At 38.6% G+C, this 23,642-nt stretch overlaps 1 protein-coding gene across 1 annotated transcript in view; it reads left to right on the forward strand.

The window, feature by feature from the left end:
* The first annotated feature begins 6 nt into the window (after positions 1 to 6).
* Positions 7 to 23,642, forward strand: part of UBQLN1 (ubiquilin 1) — a 58,248-nt gene continuing 34,612 nt past the window's right edge. The window contains exon 1 of the mRNA XM_010840071.1: positions 7 to 159. Within this exon, the coding sequence (XP_010838373.1) occupies positions 88 to 159 (72 nt within the window). The 5' untranslated portion in view covers positions 7 to 87. The remainder of the gene's footprint in view (positions 160 to 23,642) is intronic.

The raw sequence follows: 23,642 nt of genomic DNA on the forward strand, positions 1-23,642 counted from the left end.
GCGGCCCTCCGAGTTCCCAGGACAACGCCGCCGCGGCCGAAGGTGCCGGCGCCCCCTGCCGCCACCGCCTCCACGGAACCCAAGATCATGAAAGTCACCGTGAAGACCCCGAAGGAGAAGGAGGAGTTCGCAGTGCCCGAGAACAGCTCCGTCCAGCAGGTGAGGGCCGCGCTAGGCGCGGGGCGGGGCGGGGATGGCGGCAGGACCTCCGCCAGCGGCAGGAGGAGACGGTTTTGCAAGGGCTTGGGAGGAAGGGGTCGTCTCCGGAGGTGCCCTCGGCCTTTCTCCTGGGTCTGATCCCAAATTAGATCACACCCAGGTTTGTGGGTTTGCTGCTGGGGACACCGCAGAGGCTTGTGGCGGGGCCTCTTGGCCTGTTTATGGGACGCGCCGATGCCGCTCTCCTCTGCGCCTTCCTCTTGCTCCGGCGTCCGCCGACCCCAGCCTCCTCCCCTAGTTCCCCGCCTCCAGCCGCCTCCCTCTGACTCCGCACAAAGGAAAGAGACCCGCCGCCTGGCTTGGGCGGGGTGGAGGCTGGGCGAGGGTTTGGCTCAGCCCGGTCTGCGGTTTTGTCTCTTGGAGGAAAAAAAAAAAAGAGGGGGTGCTCATTGTTTTACCTGCCTGGGGGTTAAAGTAGATTTTTGGGGTGAAGAGCACGTGTGCATTTAGTTCTGCGTTTTGACCGATGAAATCTTTCCCACCTTCCAGTCTTTAAAGGAAAAAATGAGCTATGACGTAGAAATTGCTTTCAGCCGAATCTTCGTAGAACTAGGCTTAAGGAGAAAGGTGGATGACTTTCATTGACGACTTGCTGGTTCTGTGTTTGTTTTTTTTTTTTAAGTGTATTTGTCATTCTTTAGATGCCAGTCGTTGGGGAGGTTTTTGTTTGATTTTAGAGGAATAGCAACGTTATTCACATGTTAGCAATTGCAGTCAGATGAAAGAGCACGAACCTGGAGTTAATGGAGGAAATTTAAAAGTAATTTACCGCTTAAAATCTGTTCAGGAATACAGTTATTGCAGTTAATTAATGATCTTGAGGAACTTAAATGCTTTTAGTTTTTGTTAAATATACGTCTCAGAATATTTCCGTAATTACTGAATTGATCTCAGACAGTTGGTCAGCAGATATCAAGACAGTGTGAACAGTTTATGAGGAAGCAAAAATGAAACGTACCTGTAAGTTTCCCTTAAGGAACAATAAATAATTGCGGTATTTGTTTAAATGATTATGAAAGGTGGTGTATTCTGTCAAGTAGTAAGAATGTGTAGCATCGTGAGAAACTTTGACCACCTTTTGAATCCCTATTTTTTTGGTCTCTCAATTTTCCTATAAAATTTTCCCTTAATTTTTAAAGTATTTTCCAGCGTACAGGAAAGTTGGAATAATTGTGCAGTGAACTCTTACGTGTCCATCACCTACAGTTAGCATCTTGCTTTATGCTTTATCACACAATCATTTATTGGTCAATTTTATTTTTTGGATGCAATTCAAAGCAAGTTACAAGTATTAGTACATGTTAAGCTTTTGAACTGTAGTGTTGGAGAAGACTCTTGAGAGTCCCTTGGACAGCAAGGAGATCCAACCAGTCTATCCTAAAGGAAATCAGTCCTCAATATTCATTGGAAGGACTGAGGCTGAAGCTGAAACTCCAATACCTTGGCCACCTGATGCGAAGAACTGACTCATTTGAAAAGACCCTCATGCTGGGAAAGATTGAGGACGGGAGGAGAAGGGGACGACAGAGGATGAGATGATTGGATGGCATCACCGACTCAATGGACGTGTTTGAATAAGGTCTGGGAGTTGGTGATGGACAGGGAAGCCTGGCGTGCTGCAGTCCATGGGATCGCAAAGAGTCGGATACAACTCAGCCACTGAACTGAACCCTTGAGTTCAGGGTTTCAACTTAAAATTTTTGAAGGTAAATTTGACTTGCAGTGAAATGCAGCCAGTTGCCATTCCACGAGTTTACACAAATACACCTGTGTAATCTGAAGTCTTGTGGAGTTGTAGAGCTTTATAATTAACTGGAAAGTTCCCTCTTGCCCTTTCCTAGTGAGTTCAGTCACTCTCCCCGATTGAACCACTGTTTTTCTCTATGGACTAGTTTTGCTTATTGTAGTTCAGTTCAGTTCAGTCCTTCCAAGGAGTAAGCGTCTTTTAATTTCATGGCTGCAGTCACCATCTGCAGTGATTTTGGAGCCCCCCAAAAATAAAATCTGACACTGTTTCCACTGTTTCTCCATCTATTTCCCATGAAGTGATGGGACTAGATGCCATGATCTTAGTTTTCTGAATGTTGAACTTTAAGCCAACCTTTTCACTCTCCTCTTTCACTTTCATCAAGAGGCTTTTTAGTTCCTCTTCACTTTCTGCCATAAGGGTGGTGTCATCTGCATATCTGAGCTTATTGATACTTCTCCTGGCAGTCTTGATTCCAGCTTGTGCTTCTTCCAGCCCAGGGTTTCTCATGATGTACTCTGCATATAAGTTAAATATAGAGTTTCACATAAATGGTATACAGGATACACTCTGTTGGGTAAGGCTTTTTCATTCGGCTTAGGGTTTTGAGACTAATATGTTACTCCTTGGAAGAAAAGTTATGATCAACCTAGATAGCATATTGAAAAGCAGAGACATTACTTTGCCAACAAAGGTCCATCTAGTCAAGGCTGTGGTTTTTCCAGTGGTCATGTATGGATGTGAGAGTTGGACTGTGAAGAAGGCTGAGCGCCGAAGAATTGATGCTTTTGAACTGTGGTGTTGGAGAAGACTCTTGAGAGTCCCTTGGACTGCAAGGAGATCCAACCTGTCCATTCTGAAGGAGATTAGCCCTGGGATTTCTTTGGAAGGAATGATGCTGAAGCTGAAACTCCAGTACTTTGGCCACTTCATGCAAAGAGTTGACTCATTGGAAAAGACTCTGATACTGGGAAGGATTGGGGGCAGGAGGAGAAGGGGATGACAGAGGATGAGATGGCTGGATGGCATCACCGACTTGATGGATGTGAGTTTGAGTGAACTCCGGGAGATGGTGATGGACAGGGAGGCCTGGCGTGCTGCGGTTCATGGGGTCACAAAGAGTCGGACACGACTGAGCAACTGAACTGAACTGATTATATATCACAGTAGTTCTTTCTTTTTATTGCTTTTTGTCTTCCATTGTGTGAATATACCACCATAATTTATCCATTTTCATATTGAAAGTCACCTGGACTCTTTCCAGTGAGTTGCTCTGAACACTTCTGTACAACTCTTTTTGTTGGATGAATGCTTTTATCTGTCTTGTTAATGCTTAGAAGTGGAATGAGTGTGTGTAACAGGGAAGCTGAATGTTTAGTTTTCATAAGGAACTGTTGTATTTTTTTAAAGTGCTTGTACTTTACAGTCCCACTGACAGTGCATGGGAATTCCTGTTGCTCCACATTCCTACAAACATTTGATGATAATATTCTTTTTTATTTTGTTACTCTAATGAGTGTGTAGCCATGTTAACTTTTGAAGACCATAGTTCTTTCTAGGATTTCAGGTTCAGGTCTCCATTATTCTGGCTGCTTAAAGCAGCCATGCTTAAGCATTTTACTGTAAAAGATTAGAAAGAAAGTCAATATTTTGTAAATAGAAAAATTCATTTAGATCAGTTTATTATACTATTATCTGTGAAGATTTTTAAACTTTTTTGATGGTGAAATTAGAATTTCAAATTCTGTGGAAGTTTTAGTTTTACTCCTCTGTAACCAAAGTAAAACTTAAACAGATAAAGTCTTTCTGCAGCAGTGTTTTCTCATGGTAGTTGAATTTTTATTTTGAAAAATACTTTCTTTTAAAGTAGAAAATGTGATAAAAATTTAAGCTTATCATTCATTGCGTCAAGAACCTGAAGACAAATAGAACTACCTGTGGGCTCTGTTAGGGGGAAGTACATTTGCAAAAATGTACAAGAATAAGAAAAGTAGTTTTCACATGGTTTGAAAAATTCTACTTAAAGCACAAGAGAACTTCTGTCATCTATAATTTTAAGTTTTTCTCTGAGGGTTTCACAGATTTAAACTGTTTACTACAGATTAAAATTTGTCAATAAAACAAGCTTAATGACGTTGAGATTTCACTGAAAATGTTTTGTAAAAAATTGGGAAGTATTTGGTCCTGAAAGTTCTTATGTAATCTTAGAGATAAAAAGGATAAGCAGAAGACCTACAGAAAATAATATTGAAGGCTTAGGCTTTCTATTAGACACATCCCATTTTCTACAATTTAAAAATCTGTTTTCTGTGTAATGTAAATTCTTTTACTACACTGTGCCGAAATAGTATCAGGGCTTCTGTGATAGTTCAGTTGGTAAAGAACCCGCCTGCATTGCAGGAGACCCTGGTTCAATTCCTGGGTCTGGAAGATCCGCTGGAGAAGGGAAAGGCTACCCACTCTAGTATTCTGGAGTATGTATATGAGTGTGTTCTAATTGATTGGGTGAAATTATATTAAATTTCTTGGATAAGGTATAAACAAGTTGTAAGGTGGTTATTAAGTTTCTTATTTTTCCCTCTATTTCTGTTTGTAACAGGGAGAAACAGGATACTTTAATACAACTTGTATTCAATTTTAACTCATTCAAGGTTGATGATAAAGCTTATACTTTTTGAAATTAATGTGAAATTTATTTTTTTGTTGAGTGCTCAATGGGGTAATGTTTAAATTTCTACATAAAGGTGGTTGGAATATAAACTTTCACTGTGTCTTTCCAAGGTGGTTTCATTAGTAAGGGTTTTCATGATATAAGTAAATAGATTTTTTTAAATGTGTAATGGCAAAATCCCTGTGTATGAGATTATGTTTTCTCTTATTCATTATTTGCTATTGGAAACAGTTTGAGGATTTCTAAGTGTCAGTAAGCAAGATGAAGTCCAGGAGAATGTTGTAGTTAAAATTAGTGCAGAGAAAAGACGGAACTTCTATATACTAGCTACTAACTAGGTTGCTTTGGGATTTTTATAGTTCTCTAGACTATAGTCTTAAGATTTTGAAATACAGTCATCTGAAGTAATCAGGCAGTGTATTCTAGTTTTGGGAAATATCTTCATCACTTGAATCTTTTAGAAAAATATTAATATAATGTACATGTTGTTAACATACTTAGATATAATGTACATACTGTACTGAATAGAATTGAACTTTTCCTTGATAGGGGAAATTACACTGACTCAGGGTCATTATCACAAACTTCATTTAAAACAAAGACTTTATAGTGTAGATCTAGAACTTCGGTCCATAGGTGTGCCTCAAGCTGTGTCTGACTGTTGAGCCCTTAAAATGTGGTTGGACTGATTTGAAATGTGCTGAAGGGGTAAAATAGACACCAGATTTTGAAAACTTGTGCCTGGTTTCTTAAGAAGCACAATGTTTCCAAGGTTCATCTGTGTTGTAGCATGTATTTTACTGCTGAATAATATTCCAGCGTACCCCACATTTTATTTCTCCAGTTGATTCATTCCTCAATTGATGGACATTTAGAGTGTCTCTACTTTTTGACTATTGTAAGGCCAAGGTGAATACTTAACACAAGTTTTTTGTGGACATATTCTTGAGCATATGCCTTTTGAGTTGAATTATTGGGTCACATGATAGCTGTCTATTGACCTGCTCTTGGGACTGCCAAACTATTTTCCGAAGTGGTTGTACCAGTTTTTTTTCCTGCCAACAATACAAGAGGATTCCAGTTACTTTCCATTGTGTGTAATACTTGTTACTGTCTGTCTTTTAGCTTTCCTGCTATGAAGCGTTTCGTTGTGATTACTTGACTTTCTATTACGCAAGCAGCAGTTCTTAATATGGTCTGGGGGTCCCCATAGCCCTTCTAGGAGGATCATAAGCTCAACACTGCTTTCATAATTTTCCAAGATGTTTTTTTCACTCTAATTTTCTCAGAAACAAACAACATATTTTTTCAGAATCTGTAAGATGTGGGATACCAAGACAGATGTAAAAATTCAATTGTCTTCCAATATGAGATTGAAGTTATTTACAAAAATTTAAAACAGTTATTCTTCACACTAGGAAAATAGTTACTTTTGGTTAAAAAAAAAAAGAAAATTCTTCTATTAATGTAATGAGTTTATTATTGTAAATTTATATTTTTAAAGATTTCTTAGTTTTAATTTATAGTATATCAGTAGCTTTAACCTACTTAAAAGCTCCATGGAGTTTCAAAAGCTCTGTGGGGTTTCAAATTTGTAATAGTGGTGTCCTGAGGCCAAAAATTGCTGCAATGGAGTATTTAATAGATTACATAGATAGTTTCAAGATTGAGGATTGGCTTCACTAAGTTGCCATTATTTCTCACGTAGAAACTATGGTAGCCTACTGGTCAGTTCCCTCCCTGCACCCCCATTAACTCCTAGAGCAGTCTCTGAAAAATATTAATCAGATCATGTTACTCTCTACATAAACTAACAGCTCCCCATTGATCTTGGACTTGACTTAATGGGGCCATGAGGCCTTGTGTGATAAGGTTCCTTCCTGCCTCTCCAGTCCGATGCCATCTTTCCTCCTTGGTCACTTGGCTTTTGCCTTATTGACTTTTTAGTTCCTTGGTCTGTTAATCACTTTTTTTTTCCCCCTGCCTGAGGAGTTTTGTGCAGTTTGTTCTTGCTACCCAGAATGCCTCTCACTCTTTGGCTATTCCCACTCAGTGCAAAGGTTACTTTCTCATACCCAGAATGCCTCTCACTCTGGCTATTCCCACTCAGTGCAAAGGTTACTTTCTCAAAGAAGTATCCTTAATTTTCCAGAGTAGGTTGAGATTCCCCATTGTACTTTCTCACAGTATCCTGGTTTGGGTCATAGTTTATTACAACTTAAAGCCTGTATTCATGTGATTATTTGATTAATTTGTGTGTGTGTGTGTGTGTGTGTGTGTGTGTGCGTGCTAGAGAAGATCTGTGGTTGTTCCCAGTAGTGTTACCAAAGCCTAGCACATTGTATGGGCTAAGTAAATATTTGTTTATAACTGAATCTAGGCCATATGCATGATAATGGGTAATTAATAATCAGTACCAATTACTTAGGACTTCCCTGGTATCTCAACTGGTAAGGAATCTGCCTGTGAGGCTGGAAACCCTGATTCGATTCCGGGGTTGGGAAGATCCCTTGGAGAAGGGACATGCTGCCCACTCCAGTGTTCTTGGGCTTCCCTGGTGGCTCAGTCTGGTAAAGAATCCACCTGCAATGAGGGAGACCTGGGTTCAGTCCCTGGTTTGGGAAGATGTGCTTCCCTGGTGGCTCAGCTGTAAAGAATCTGCCAGAAAGTGGGAGACATGAGTTTGATCCCTGAGTTGGGAAGATATGCTGGAAGGGAAATGGCAACCCACTCTAGTATTCTTGCCTGGAAAATCCCATGAACAGAGGACCTTGGCGGGCTACAGTCCACGGAGTTGCAAGAGTCAGACATGACTTAGTGACTGAACCGCCACCACCACCAGTTACTTAGTGTTTACTGAGTGCAGTACAGTTGTCCATCGGTGTCACCAGGGATTGGTTCCAGGACCCACTGTGGATACCAAAATCTGCAAATGCTCAAGGCCCAAAGTCTCCCTCTGCGTTCGTGAATTTGGACAGCTGGCTATACATAGTCTCATTGTTTTCTGCCCTCCTCTCATGGCTTCATTTGAAACTGCTCTCCCTTCAGCTCAACACTCTTGACTGCCACAGGATGTTCATTCTTGCTTCTAGTTACTGAAACAATTTTTCTAGAAGAGCTTTTCTTTTTTTTTTAGAACAACCTTTCTTAACTGAGAAGCTTCATCTCAACCACAGAACCCAGAAAGACTTGAATCAGTTCAGTTCAGTCACTCAGTTGTGTCGGACTGTTTGCCGACAAAAAGAAGAAAATTTTGAATGACTGTTTTTCCAGCCAGTATGCTTTTAAATGCATAGACGAGAAGTTAATTCTTTACCTAAGCTAAGTGGTGTGCTAGTAGATGTTTATCAGCTAGTTCTTTGGGGGAAAACAGCACTAATTTGTAGTGTTTGCTGATTTCCATGGTAGTAAATACCTCTCCCTATGGAAGATTTTAGGCTCTGACTATAGAACTGGTTTATACGATTCCTGAAAATTAAGACTGAGCTGGTAGGAGCTGTTGCTTACAGTGAATGTCTTAAGGCAGGTGTCAGCCAACTAGAGTGAGCCAAATTCACCATGCCCATTCACCTCTATATTATCTGTACTTTCAGAACAGCCCATAGAGCTGAAAATATTTACTGTCTATCCCTTTACCGGAAATTTGCTGACTCCTGCTATAGGCCATTAGGTCTCACTAGATCCAGATTTTGTCACATGGTTCCTCAAAACCTTTCTTATTTGAAAATTTTGCCATGACATAAGTTTAGCAGTGTGACTGGTAGAGATATAATGCAAGCTGCATATATAATTTTTCTCATAGCCACTTAAAAAATTAATTTTTATTAGAATACTTAGAACATAAAATTTACCATCCTAAGCATTTTTGAGTGTACAATTAGTTCAGTGACCTTAAATACATTCATATTGCTGTGCAACCATCACCACCATCCATCTCTAGAATTCTTTTCATTTTAAACCAAAACCCTGTACCTATAAACAATAGTTCCCCATTATCCCATCCTGCCAGCCTCTGGCAAGTACCATTCTGCCTTTTGTCTCTATGAATTTGACTACTTAGGTTTCTCATAAGAGTGGAATCATAATATTGGTCCTTTTGTGACTACCTTATTTCACTTAGCATAGTGTCCTTAAGTTTCATCCATGTTTCAGCATGTGACAGAATTTCCTTCTTTAAGGCTGAAAGATACTCCATTGTATGTGTGTACTATGATATGTATATATCCCATTTTGTCTATCCATTCAGCTGTCAGTGTCACTTGGGTTGTTTCTGTCTTTGGGTTTGTAATTGTAATATATATTTTTTAACCTAGTGTATCTTAAGTATCATTTCAACATGTAACTGATATTTTAAAAATTAAGATACTTTTCTTTTTCATACTAGGTGTTCAAGATCTGGTGTGTATTTTACACGCACAGCGTATCTTAAAACTAGCCACCTGTCAAGTGTTCAGTAGCCACTTTTAGTTAGAGACTTCAGAATTAGATAGCATAGCTAATAAGGTCTTCATGCTTTGTTTCCTGCTCACCTGTCCCCGGGCATTCACTGTGTTTCAGCTGTTTTTAAGTCTTTTCCTCCAACTATCACTAGCTCTTTGTCCTTTTGAGCTTTTGCCAATGCTGCTAATGACAGTAACATAATACTTACTACAGGCTTATTATACTAAGGCATATTGCATTAATACTTTTTAAAGTTTCACAACTTTATGATGAAAGTACTATTGTTACCTGTTATTTAAAAATGAAGAAACGAAGACTCAGGTTAGAGAAGTGGTTAAATGTATACACTTGGTATATAGTGAGCCTAGATTGAAATCCAGTAACTGACTCTGGAGTCCACACCTTCAAGGCGCCTTGACTTTTCTCTGGTTGGCTTTTCAGCCTTTAGGTTTATTTAAATATTAGTTCATTGAAGTTTGCTTGGACTTGCCACTCTAAATTAGATCAGTGACTATAATCTCTGATACCATTTTGTGATTAAATGGACTTTGTCCTTCCCTCCTCATACTGTAAGAATTTACAAAGATAGGGGCTGTTTTGCTTACCTCTTAATCCCATGGTACCTGCCTAGTATTGTACTTGGCACACATTGAGTAATGCAAATATTTATAGAGTGAATGAGCAAATAGTGTGTTAAAGTGTTTTTTTTGCAGTGTTTTGTGCTTAGTTGGGAATATTTTAACAGTGTGATTTGCTTAGAAAAATGTGACGTTTAGTCTTACTTTAATCAAGTGTCCAATAGCATTATTTATTTTAAAAAATATTTATCTTATTTTTCGGCTGTGCTTGGTCTTCAGTGGTGCACTTGGGCTTTCTCTAGTTGCAGAGAGCGGGGGCTTCTCTCCAGCTGTGGTGTGCAGGCTTCTCACTGCAGTGGCCTCTCTTGTTGCAGAGCACAGGCTCTAGGACATGCGGGCTTCAGTAGTTGCAGCATTTGGGCTCTAGTTGTGACGCACGGGCTTAGATGCTTCACAGCATGTGGAATCTTCCCGGATCAGGACTCGAACACATTCCCTGCATTGGCAAGTGGATTCTTTGCCATTGTATCACCAAGGAAGTCCCAGTGGCATTATTTTAGTTGTTTCTCTATCTGAGCAACTTCCACTGTCAAAAAAAGAAAATCCCATTAAAATTAGAATTGGGAGGTTTTTTAAAAGACTAATGTTGCTATCTCCAAATCTACTTGATGCAAAACTCAGTAGAGTTAGCATAATCAGATTCCATTTATTATAGGTATAAACAATATATATATGTGCATCTATTTTGCAAATACTTTTCATCACCAGAAGATATGAACTCTGGTTTGTTCTAGGTAAATTTATGCTGTTCTGAGTGAGTTTGATCTCCAGTAGATATAACTACATAGACTGCTTGATTTATTGATTAAGCAGCTAATGTGTAGATTTCTAGACTGGTATGAGGTCTTTTGTTAGATTTTTTTTTTTATAGCCTTTAAGACACTCTCTAGTTTTTATAAAGAGTATGGCTTTATTAGTTTTAAAAATACAGACTACAAGGAAAATGAAATACATCATGCATTCTGTTTAGGAAATTTCAAATGAGAAAAGTATGAAATAAAACATGTTATGTGTATGGCTGAGTCCCTTCGATGTTCATCTGAAACAGTCACAAAATTGTTAATTGGCTATACCCTAATGCAAAACTCAAAAACTTTTTTTAAAAAGGGAAATCCACTCTTAAGTGTGTATCTATCTAATTCTGTTCAGAAAAATATTCATATATTTACCCATATGTAATTTTCTACTTACTCCTGTTAAGCAGATGGATCATTCCCCACACTCTTACCTTACTCTTTATTTGTATCCTCACAGTCTTTCTATGTTGGCATATGAAGAGCCAACTCATTCCACTGTTATTTATTGATTATTTGTATTTATTAGATTGGTGCAAATGTAATTGTGGTTTTGGACCATTAATTTTAAATCATTATAACTAGGTTCAAACACATCTTTATTAATCAAAATTGGAAACATTACAGTCAACACATTTTTGCCAACGAGAAGTAAGTTTGTTTTTACCTGTAGTGTAAAAAATCTGTGCTTTAGGATTTGATGAACTTTTGAAAAGCATTTTCTGCCTCCTGTTGGTTGTGGAAGCATTTTGCCCGCAAAAAATTGTTGATACTTGAAGTGGTAGTCAGTTAGCAAGAGGTCAGAGAAACATGGCTAGTGAAGCAAAACTTCATAGCCCAATTTGTTCAACTTTTGAAGCATTGATTGTGCAGTGGGCTGTCAGGCATTGTCGTGGAGAAGAATTGGGTCCTTTCTGTTGATCAGTGCTGGTTGCAGGCATTGCAGTTTTCAGTGCATCTCATTAATTTGCTGAGCATACATACTTCTCAGATGTAATGGTTTCACTGGGATTCAGAAAACTAGTGGATCAGACCAGCAGCAGACCATCAAACAGTGAGCATGACTTTGTTTTGATGCAAGTTTGGCTTTGAAAGTGCTTTGGAGCTTCTTCTCAGTCCAAGCTCTGAGCTGGTCATTGCTGGTTATTGTATAAAATCCACTTTTTGTCACATGTCACAATCTGATTGAGAAATTCCTCTTCATTGCTGCATACAATAAAAGATGATGACTGTTCATAACGACGATTTTTTTGATTTACAGTCAGCTCATGAAGCACCCACTTACTGAGATTTTTCACCTTTCCAATTTGCTTCAAATGCCCAAGACCATAGAATGGTTGAAGTTGAGTTCTTTGACAGTTTCTCATGTAGTTGTTAAGAGGACCAGCTTTGATGATTGCTTTCAATTGGTTGTAGTCAACTGAGACCAGCTGATGGCTGGCCACTCCACTCCTCATCTTCAAGGCTCTCATCTTCTTGAACCACCACTGCACTGTACATTCGTTAGCAGTTCCTGGTCCAAATGCATTGTTCTTTCGAGTTGTCTCTGCTGCTTTGCAATTCATTTTGAACTCATAAAATTGCTCGGATTTGCTTTTTGTCTAAAACGGCATTTCCATAGTCTAAAATAAAGTACACAGCAGGTAATGTCACTAGCAAAAAACAAAGCAAGAAATGCACATTTAAGTGATGTATAACATAACCACATTTAAGAATGTATTCCAGAATCAAATGGCAAAGTTTGATGCAAAGCCACAATTATTTTTGCACCAGCTTAATGCATAATATTAATATTTTTGAAGAAGGGGAAAGGGTGTTGTCATTACGAATATTGTGGTCTGCATTTTGGAGAAAGCGTTAACCTTGGAATACGGCTTTACGCCTCTGAGCCTCACTGGCCACATTCTTAACATGTGATTAAATACCTGCTTTACTAGATTATGGAGAAGGAAATGGCAACCCACTCCAGTAATTCTTGCCTGGAGAATCCCATGGAGGGAAGAGCCTGGTAGGCTACAGTCCATCGGGTCACAAAGAGTCGGACACGACTGACTTTCCTTCCTTTACTAGATTGTTTGAAGGATTTCATGAGACAATATGTAAAAGTACCTAACTCAGAGTTTATATACTTCACTTGAATTGGCTTCTTTCCTCTTGATCTTTTTGTTTGCCAGGAAATTGAGTCTTAATTTTTTGTAGTAGAAGAAAGCTTAGTTTGCTAGTATGTGAAAGTGAAACATTTAATTTGTAGTTATTTGTAAACTGTATGTATTTAAACATACAGTTTTTAAGAGTTTCCATTGATAATGCACTGTAACATTTTCAACTGTTCAGATTTATAAGAAGGTGCCCCTTTCTCATATAGCTGCTTATGTTTCTGTAGTTTATCTTATGCCTGACCAACATCTTAATGTAAGATTTATGCACTGTTTTTTAATGAGGGTACTTTAAGGTTAGTCAAACCTCAGGCATTTGGAGAATAATGCCTGAGGTTTGAGTAACCTTTAATGTATTTTTTACATTTTTTGTATTTTTTTTTTTTGAGACATATAAGCAGTACTGAATAAAAAACTGATTAAAAAGTAGAGACTCTCAAAGGAACTGTGACTTAAAATATCTGTAAAGATAAGAATGTACTGGAAGATAAAAAGCAAATATAAGACAGTTTGAGAGTCTGGAACGGTATTTCTATATTGTAGGACAGCAGCTGATACTGTACCAGTAACTAACTCAGTATTGTCAGAAAGTTAAATTGTATTTGGTAGAATGGAAAGCAGTTTTGATTTTCACACAGGCGTGAACATCAGCTGGGTAATCCACTGATGTGAAACACCTTACTTCGGATGATGTTGAGAAAATGAGAAGGCTACTGAATGTTTTGTAGATGGCTGAGTTGATTTCAGATCATTAAATAACTTACTTTGAAGTATGTTGAAATTTTGATTCTTGAGATTCTTGAGAGTGTGTATAGTAGTTTTCACTTTTCAACCTTTCTAGCCTGTTGGAAATTTCTGTAGGTTGTCAAGAGCAAGACCAGAGTAGGAAACTTACATTTATAAGAAATATGTATCCTTAGAAACTTATTCCAGTATGTATTTTCGTTTTGAACTGGTGGTGGCCACATGAGCTGAAGGACAAAAATAAGCATATCTATCAAGGTAGTACAGAAATAACTAAAGGAAATTATGAAAATCCTTTTTGGTTAGGATTCTTCCCTAGGTATATGGAAGCATTTTATATAATTTGTTGTAATAAATTTTATGTTTCTACAGAAGAAGATTGTCTGGGCTGCCTCCTATCTAAAGCTGCTTTGAGAATTTTTAAGAATGCTAATCAAAGGCGAATCCAAAGATATTTAAGCAGCTCATACAGCTCAATATCAGAAAAACAGCCCAGTCAAAAAATGGGCAGGACACCTAAATGGACATTTCTTTAAAGAAGACATACAGATGGCCAATAAACACATGAAAAGATGCTCCACATTGGTAATTACTAGAGAAGTGCAAATCAAAACTACTATGAGGCATCACCTTGCACCAATCAGAATGGCCATCATCGTAAAATCTACAAACAGTAAATGCTGGAGAGGATGTACTGTTGATGGGAATGTAAACTGATACAGCCATTACGGAGAACAATGTGGAGATTCCTTTAAAAACCTGGAATAGATCTACCATATGACCCAGCAATCCTGCTACTGGGCATACACCCTGAGAAAACCACAGTTGTATAAGACACATGTACCCCAATGTTCATTGCAACAATATTTACAATAGCCAGGACATGGATACAACTTAGATGTCCATAGACAGATGAATGGATAAAAATTGTGGTACATACCTACAATGGAATATTACTCAGTCATAAAAAGAAACAAATTTGAGTCAGTGGTAATGAGGTGGATGAACACCTTACAGAGTGAAATTGTCAAAGAAAAATATCGTATATTAATGCATATATATGGAATTTAGGAAAATAGTACTGAGGAACCTATTTGGAGGGAAAGGAGGGAGACATAGATGTAGAGAATGGGGGGCTTGTGAGCATAGCAGAGGAAGGAGAGGGTGGGAAGAATGGAGAAAGTAGCATTGATATATATACACTATCATGTGTCAAATAGATAGCTAATGGAAGTGTGTGTGTGTGTTAGTCTTGTCCGACTTTTTGCGACTCCGTGGACTATAGCCGGCCAGGCTGCTCTGTCCGTGGGATTCTCCAGGCAGGAATACTGGAGTGGGTTGCCGTTTCCTTCTTCAGGGGATCTTCCTGACCCAGGGATTGAAGCTAGCTCTCCTGCATTGCAGACAGATTCTTTACCGTCTGAGCTACAGGGAAGTCTGGTAGCTAATGGGAAGTTGCTGTTTAACACAAGGAGCCCAGCCTGGCACTCTGTGATGATGTAGAACGGTAGGATGGGGTGGGGGGGAGGCTTATGAAGGAGGGGATACGCATGCACGCATGTGCTAAGTTGCTTCTGTTGTATTTGACTCTGTGCAACCCTGTGGACCATACCCTGCCAGGCTCCTCTGTCCATGGGATTCTCCAAGGAAAAGACTACTGGAGTGGGTTGCTGTGCTCTCCTCCAGGGGATTTTCCTGACTTAGGATTCGAATCTGCATCTCTTATGTCTCCTACATTGGCAGGTGGGTTCTTTACCACTAGAGCTTCTGGGAAGCCAGTGTGTAATTATGACTGATTTTCGCTGTTGTACTGCAGAAAACACAACATAGTAAGGCAATTTTCTTCCAATTAAAAAATAAATTAAAAAATCCAACTTGATGCTCTTGATTTAAAGTTGAATTTTTCACTTAATACAAAATTTTGAGCATTCCATGTCAATAAATACAGGATTGCATTATTCTAAAACAAAAAAAAGGCTAATTTTTTTCCTCTAAGTCACTACCACTTGGTTTCTGATTTTTTTCCTTGTGTTCAATAAAAGTATAATAGATAAAACAGATAAGTTCAAATGTTAGAGATCGAATTGGAAAATTTGAAGCCACTGTAAACTATTTCCTCTACCTTTTATAGAGTACAGAATAGAAGTTTAAAGATGTATGAAGTAGACGCAGGATTTTTGGCTCTTCTGTAAAAATATAACATCATATTTGGATTAAATTTTTCTAAAATACAGCTTATTTGGGAAACTAGAGCATATCTGATTTGGTATAATTAAAATTAAGATTTACTCATTTGTGTTTTCAGTGGAGTGGCAGGCAGCTGAGAGTTACTGTTATCCTTTGTTTTTGTAAAGTTTGTTCCAAGCTTTGAATAATTTACTCAGAGTAAACCAGTGTTAGTCTGTTTGGGAGTAGTTCTAATTACCTAAATTGTTTGACATCAGTTATTTGAAATTTAAAATTTATCTTTATAAGAATTGGATTATAACAGGTAGTCACATTACACAGTTTCTCTTTGTACCCTATCTCTGTCATAATGCTTTCCAATCTTCAACATGAAGTGCTATAATTCTTATTTTGAATTGCCTTAGGTGCCCCTCAGAACCAAGAGTTTCATGAAGCTAGAGGATTCTAGTATCAGTGATGTTAATTTTCAACAATGCTGTAATTCTTTAGGAGAAAGTGATTTCTTTGAGTCTGTAAGGACTTGAGATTTTTGTGAATATTGAATGAGATGATATGGGGATGTGGTTCGAGGCATGATGTAGCTGCTTAGTAAAATAATGATGAGTATAAGTGCATTTTGAACTGTGTGCCACTAAGATCTTACCCCTTTGCATCTAGGATATCAGAGAAGCCCCTAGTATGTTCAGAGAGCCAAACTATCCTTCCCAACATTGACAATTCATGGTTAGTAGGATTCTAGCCCTTAAATATTACTAAGAGCTCAACTAAAGCATTCACTACCACACTATGATAGAAGCTTTTGAGGTTGTGGCTGTTTTGGATACCAGGTCTTAACTGTCTGCTTAATTATGCTCATGGATGACCTTCTCTTATTCTTGGGTGATCATCGGTGTTGTGATTTCTGTGTCTCATAGCTGCCTAAAACTAGAATTTTTAGACAAACTTTATTTTTAAGGTTTTTATTGAAGTATAGTTGATTTACAATGTTGTGTTAGTTTCAGGTGTACAGCAAAGTGAATGAGCTATACATACATATATACATATATATATATACACATATGTATACATATATATATGTATATATATATACATATATATCTCTCTACTCTTTTTTTAGTTTTTTCAGTCCATATAGGTCATTACAGAGTATTGAGTGGAGTTCCCTGTGCTGTTCAGTAGATTTTTATTTAAGTAATTGTTTATTTTTGGTTGTGCTGAGTCTTTGTTGCTGTGCAGGCTTTTTTCTCTAGTTGCAGCCAGTGGGGGCTTGTCTCTAGTTATGATGTGTGGGCTTCTCATTGTGTTGGCTTCAATAGTGGAGCCATATAGGCTTAGTAGTTGTGACTCGTGGGCCTTAGGGTGTGCAGGCTTCAGTAGTTGGCAGTTCCTGGGCTCTAGAGCACAGGCTCAGTATTTGTGGCACACAGGCTGAGTTGCTCCACAGCATGTGAGATCTTTTTGGACCAGGGATTGAACCCATGTCTTCTGCATTGGTAGGTGGATTCTTTACCACTAAGTCAACAGGGAAGCCCTGTAACAGTTTTTATATTGGACTATTCACTGGGTATGTCACTAGTTTTACTTTGTTTTTTACTTATTTTTTACAGCCATTTTGTATTGGGGTATAGTTGATTAATGGGGATGGAAGTTTGGGGGAGAATGGATACATGTGTGTGTGTGGCTGAATCCCTCTGCTGTGTGCCTGACTCTATTACAGTATTTTTACTTTTTTAGTTTTTACATTGTGCTGCACTGGGTCTTCATTGTGGTGTGTGGGACTTCTCTTGTTGTGAATCATGGACTTTACAGAGTGTGCGTGTTCACTGATTGCAGCGCACAGGCTTCTGTATTTGCATTGTGCAGGCTTGGTTGCCCTGTGGCATGTGGGATTTTAGTTCCCCAACCAGGGATTGAACCCGCATCCCCTGCATTGGAAGACAGATTCTTAACCGCTGGACCACCAGGGAAGTCCCATGTCAGAGGTTTTAAAGTTACCCGATTATTATTTTAGGATTAGTCCCCTTCCTTTGTTTATTGGCCATTTAGATTTCATTTTTGTGAAGTTCTTATTTCAGTCTATTGGCTAGTTTTCAGTTGGGTTGTATTTTACTGGTCGGCAGGCTTTCTGTATAAAAGCTGGGTTTCAAGGTCTCTGTTGGTTTTTGGTATTGTAGATATTTTCACTCTGTTGCTTAACATTTTACTCTGTTAAAGATAGTTTAATTTATTGTGGCTTTTTTATGGCTAAATTTTTTTGTGTCCTGTCTGGGAAATCTTTTCCAGTTGAACTAGTATTTTACTGATTTACCTTTTTGATGCTGTTTAATTGCATGGTAGGGCTTACTATGTGGCTCAGTGGTATAGAATCTGCCTGCCGAACAGGAGATATGGATTCAGTCTGTTTCTTCCCCTGGAGAAGGGTATGGCAACCCACTCCAGTATTCTTGCTTGGAAGATCCCATGGGCAGAGGACCCTGGTGGGTGGTAGTCCTTGGGGTCGCAAAAGAGTTGGAAGTGACTTAGTGACTAAATAACAACAATTGAATGGTTCTGTTTACTTTGTGTGTGGAGTGCATGCTTTAAAAGATTTAAACTTCTTGAAATATGTTGACATGCTTTATGGCCCAGTATTATTGTTGTTTAGTTGCTGAAAAGTGAAAGTGAAATTGCTCAGTCATGTCCGGCTCTTTGCGACCCCATGGACGGTAACCTACCAGTCTCCTCAGGCTATGGAATTTTCCAGGCAAGAGTCCTGGAGTGGGTTGCCATTTTGTGTCCTACTCTTTTTTTGTGACCCCAAGAATTGTAGCCTGCCAGGTTCCTCTGTCCATAGGATTTCCCAGGCAAGAATACTGGAGTGAGTGGCCATTTCCTTCTCCAGGGAATCTTTCTGACCCAGGGATTGAAGCTATGTCTCCTGTATTGGCAGAGGATTCTTTACCTCTGAGCCACCAGGGAGGCCAGTAGCCCAGTATGTAAGTTTGTACATGTACTAGAAAAGAACACTTATTCTGTGGTTGTTGGATACAGTGTTTTATACATGCCAGTTGAGTCATCAGTTAATTAAGTTCAAATCTTTTTTTTTTTCTTTTTGCCTGTTTTATTCTATCAGTTACTGAGGTAAATGTGCTATAAAATATGTTACTGTACTTTTGGATTAGTCTGTTTTTCTCTGTAGTTCTATTTTATTTTTGCTTTATGTATTTTGAAGCTGTATTATGATATACATATACATGTAAAGTTTTCTTGTGAATTGAACACTTTGTAATGTTGGAATGTCCTAGTTGCTTTTGTATTGTATTAAAGTTTGCTTTGTTCTGGGAACTATTCAGTATCCTGTGATAGATTGTAATAGAAAAGCATTTGAAAAAGAATGTGTGTATATATTTATATATTTACACACAATATGTATAATTGAGTCTCTTTGCTGAACAGCAGTAATTAACACAACATTGTAAATCAGATACACTTCAATTGTCAAATTTAAATTTAAAACTTTATAAATTTTTTTAAAATTGTCGAGTAGCCTCACTAACTTTGTTTGGTTAGTTTTCGTGTAGTATATCTTCACCCATTCTTTTTTTTTTCCTTCCCTTAGTAATTTATGTGTATCTTTTTTTAAGCAACATGAAATTGGGTTTTTAGATACAGTCTGGCAATTTTGTCTTTGTAATAGGTAGTCTGTTATGTAATTATTGATACATTTGCTTTACATTTCCCAGTTTACCATTGATTTCTGTTTTTCCTGTCTCTCCTATGTTGCTTTTTTCTCTTTTGTTTTGTATTATTCCAGCTATCCGGCCCCCCGGATATTTAAGTATTTAAGTGTATTGATAGCATGAATTTACTATATATTTTTGCCTTTTTAAAAAAAGACTTTAGAGCAGTTTTAGGTTTATAGCAACTTGAGCAGGAAATAGAAAGTTCCCATACTCCTCCCCCCCCCCCCCCGCCCCCACTTAAATCTCCCCATCAACATCCCACCCTGGGATGGTACATTTGTTATAATTGATGGACCTACATTGACACATCCTTATCATTCAAAATTCATAGTTTAAGACTTGGTGTTTTGACAAGTGTATATAGTGTATATGCTCTGCCTACACCCTAACTCCTGGCAACCACTGATCCATTTACTGTCTCCATAGTTTTGTCCTTCCCAGAATATAGTCTAGTTGGAATTATACGGTATGTAGCTGCATTTAAGGTTCATCCATGGTTCTTTGGATGGTTTTATAGCTTATTTCTTTCTATTGCTAAATAATATCCCTTTGTCTGGGTGTACTGTGGTTTATTTATTCACCTGTGGAACAATTTCTTGGTTGCTTCCAAGCTTTGACATTAATGAATAAAGCTGTCATATACACCTGTGAGCAGGTTTTGTTTGTCCAAAAGTTCTCAACTCCTTTGGGTAAATACCAGGGAGAGGGTCTTTGCTGGACCAAATGGTTAAGACTTTAGTTTTGTAAGAAATTGCTAAACTCTTCCAAAGTGGCTATACCATTTTGTATTCCCATCAGCAATGAATGAGAGTTCCTGTTTCATTTCCTTGCCAGTATTTGATGATGTTTCTGTTTTAGTTTGGCCATCCTAATAGTTATATAGCACTGTCTTTCTTGTTTTAATTGGCAATTTCCTAATGGCCTATGATACAAATATGCTTCTTTGCCATCTGTATATCTTCTTTGGTGAGATATCTGTTAAAATTTTTGCCTGTTTTTTAAATTGTGTTGTTTTTTTTTTTCACCTTTACTGATGTATTTTTGTCTGCACTGGGCCCCTGTTGCTGCGCATGGCTTTCTCTGGTTGAGTTGAGCTTGGGCCACTTGTTGGTTGTGGTGTGCAGGCTTCTGGCCGTGGCTTCTCTTGTTGTGGAGAACAGGCTGTAGGTGCATGGGCTTCAGTCGTTGTGGTGCCCGGCCTCGGTAGTTGCGGCCCACAGGCTCTAGAGCGTGGTCTCAGTAGTTGTGGCACACGAGCCCAGCTGCCCCTTGGCATGTGGGATCCTCCCAGATCAGGGATCAAACCTGTGAACCCCGCATTGACAGGCAGACTCTCAACCACTGGATCACCAGAGAATTACTTTAAATAACAGTACTGTATAAGATGATCATTTCTAAGTGTTTTCTCCCAGTCTGGCTTTTCCCATTCTAGAGCAAAAGATTTGTGTTTCAAGTGAGATGCAAATAAAGCTCATATGTTGCAAGGAACTGATAAGTTTCCTATTTTTTCCTCTTTTGTACTAATTATGCATTTGTTTTTCCTGCCTTGTTGCATTGGCAGGAGTTTTCAATATGATGTTGAATAGAATGAATAGAGAGCAGATATCCCCCCCTTTTTTCCTTTAAAGTTTGTTTTTATTGTGGTAAAAGTCACATGATGTAAAACATAGCGTTTTAACGATGTTTAATGGTACAGTACAGTGGCAGTAAGTACATTCACATTGTTGGACAACTGTCACCATCATCCATCTCCCCAATTTTTCACCTTCCTAAACTGAAACTCTGTCTCCATTAAGCTCTAACTCCCCATTGCCCCTCCATGCTTCCCGGCCCCTGGCATCTAGCAGTTAATTTTCTGACTAGGTATCTTGTCTGTTCTAGGTAATTTGTCTGTTCTAGGTATCTTGTATAAGTGGAGTCAGTTATTATTTGGAGAGCAGACATCCTTGCTTTGTTACTGGTCTTGGAAAATATTCAGTTGGTCACCATTATTACTCCAAACAGTAGATACTTTGTAGATGTACTTTATCAGGTCTTAAGTAGTTTCCTTTTATTCCTGATTTCCTGGAAATTTTCTTAGAAATGAATGCTTTCTAATGCTTTTTTGTTATTGATTGATGAGATGGTGTGGATTTTCTTTTCCTTTTGTCAATATGGTAAATTATTGGTTTTTCAAATGTTGAAATTTCTAGGGTAAACCTCACTTGGTCATTAAGAATTATTCTTGTTCTGTATTGCTGGATTTAACTTGGTGGTATTTTATGGAGCATTTCTGTGTGTGTTCATGAGGGATATTGGTCTGTGGTTTTTCTTTTCTAGTTTTGGTATCAGGGTAATATTGCCCTCATGAAATTAATTGAAAGCGTTTCCTTTTCTATTTTCACAAGAGAGGATGTGAGTTCTGGTAGCTTGAATCTTTCAAGATATTGGTCCATTTCATCCAAGTTATCAAACACCTTGCGTGCAGAGTTTTTTTTGAGCTTTTCTGGTGGCTCAGTCATAAAGAATCTGCCTGCCTGTGCAGGAGACTTGGGTTTCATCCCTGGATCGGGAAGATCCGTTGGAGAAGGAAATGGTTCATGGGATCGCAAAAGAGTTGGGCACGATTTAGTAGCTAAACAACAACAATAAGGAATAAGGAATTTTCCTTATTATCCTTTTAATTGTGAGGTCTATAGTCATTTCCTTTTCTTGTTCCTGATATTGCTAATTTATATCTTCTGGCTTTTTTTTGGCCGTTGTATCTAGATTCTAATCAATTTTATTGATATTTTGAGAGATGTTTTTCTTATTTTTCTGTTTTTGATTTCTGCTCTTTTTTGGGGGGGGGGGTTCATTTCTTGTTCGGAGAAGGCAATGGCACCCGACTCCAGTACTCTTGCCTGGAAAATCCCATGGACGGAGGAACCTGATAGGCTGCAGTCCATGGGGTTGCTAAGAGTTGGACACATCTGAGCGACTTCACTTTCACTTTGCACTTTCATGCATTGGAGAAGGAAATGGCAACCCACTCCAGTGTTCTTGCCTGGAGAATCCCAGGGACGGGGAAGCCTGGTGGGCTGCCGTCTATGGGGTAACACAGAGTTGGACACGACTGAAGTGACTTAGCATAGCATAGCATAGCATTTGTTGTTTTTCTGTTTTCTAAAGGTTGAAACTTGAGGCTGCTGATGTGTGACCTTTCTTAAATTTATGTCTTTAACGCTATAAATTTTTCTAGGTATTGCTGTAGCTGCATCTTACAAATTTTGACATTGTAGCTTCATTTTTGTTCAGTTGAAAAAATTTTTTTAATTGTTCTTCAAGACTTTCTTTTTGACCCATGACTTATTTGGAAGTGTTTTGTTTAATGTGGAAATGTTTCAGGTATCTCTCTGTTACCGAGAGAGGTATTTTCTAACAGGTATTTCTACTGTTACTCCATTAGTGTCAGAGAATATACTTACATGGTTTCAAACTTACAGTTATTAACATTTCCAAGGTTTGTTTTAAGACCCAGTTTATGATTTTATCTTGGTCGAGTGTCCCATGTTTACTTAAAAGTTTCATTTTCATCTATAGGTTCCTCTGCTTTTTTCCTGTTAGTAAGTTATTTGTTAAGGACACCTTTTGTGTTGCTGATTTTAGTGACTGTTTCCTTTTAATGTCACTTACTATGTTCATTCAATTCAGTTCAGTTGCTCAGTTGTGTCCGACTCTTTGCGACCCCATGAATCGCAGCACGCCAGGCCTCCCTGTCCATCACCAACTCCCAGAGTTCACTCAGACTCAGGTCCATCGAGTCAGTGATGCCATCCAACCATCTCATCCTCTGTCGTCCCCTTCTCCTCCTGCCCCCAATCCCTCCCAGCATCAGAGTCTTTTCCAAAGAGTCAACTCTTTGCATGAAGTGGCCAAAGTATTGGAGTTTCAGCTTCAATATCAGTCCTTCCAATGAACACCCAGGACTGATCTCCTTTAGGATGGACTGGTTGGATCTCCTTGCAGTCCAAGGGACTCTCAAGAGTCTTCTCCAACACCACAGTTCAAAAGCATCAATTCTTCAGCACTCAGCTTTCTTCACAGTCCAACTCTCACATCCATACATGACCACTGGAAAAACCATAGCCTTGACTAGACAGACCTTTGTTGGCAAAGTAATGTCTCTGCTTTTGAATATGCTACCTAGGTTGGTCATAACTTTCCTTCCAAGGAGTAAGCGTCTTTTAATTTCATGGCTGCAGTCACCATCTGCAGTGATTTTGGAGCCCCAAAAAATAAAGTCTGACACTGTTTCCACTGTTTCCCCATCTATTTCCCATGAAGTGGTGGGACTGGATGCCAT

Source organism: Bison bison, unplaced genomic scaffold (genome assembly GCF_000754665.1).
Source record: "Bison bison bison isolate TAMUID 2011002044 unplaced genomic scaffold, Bison_UMD1.0 scf7180017864141, whole genome shotgun sequence".
NCBI lineage: Eukaryota > Metazoa > Chordata > Mammalia > Artiodactyla > Bovidae > Bison > Bison bison.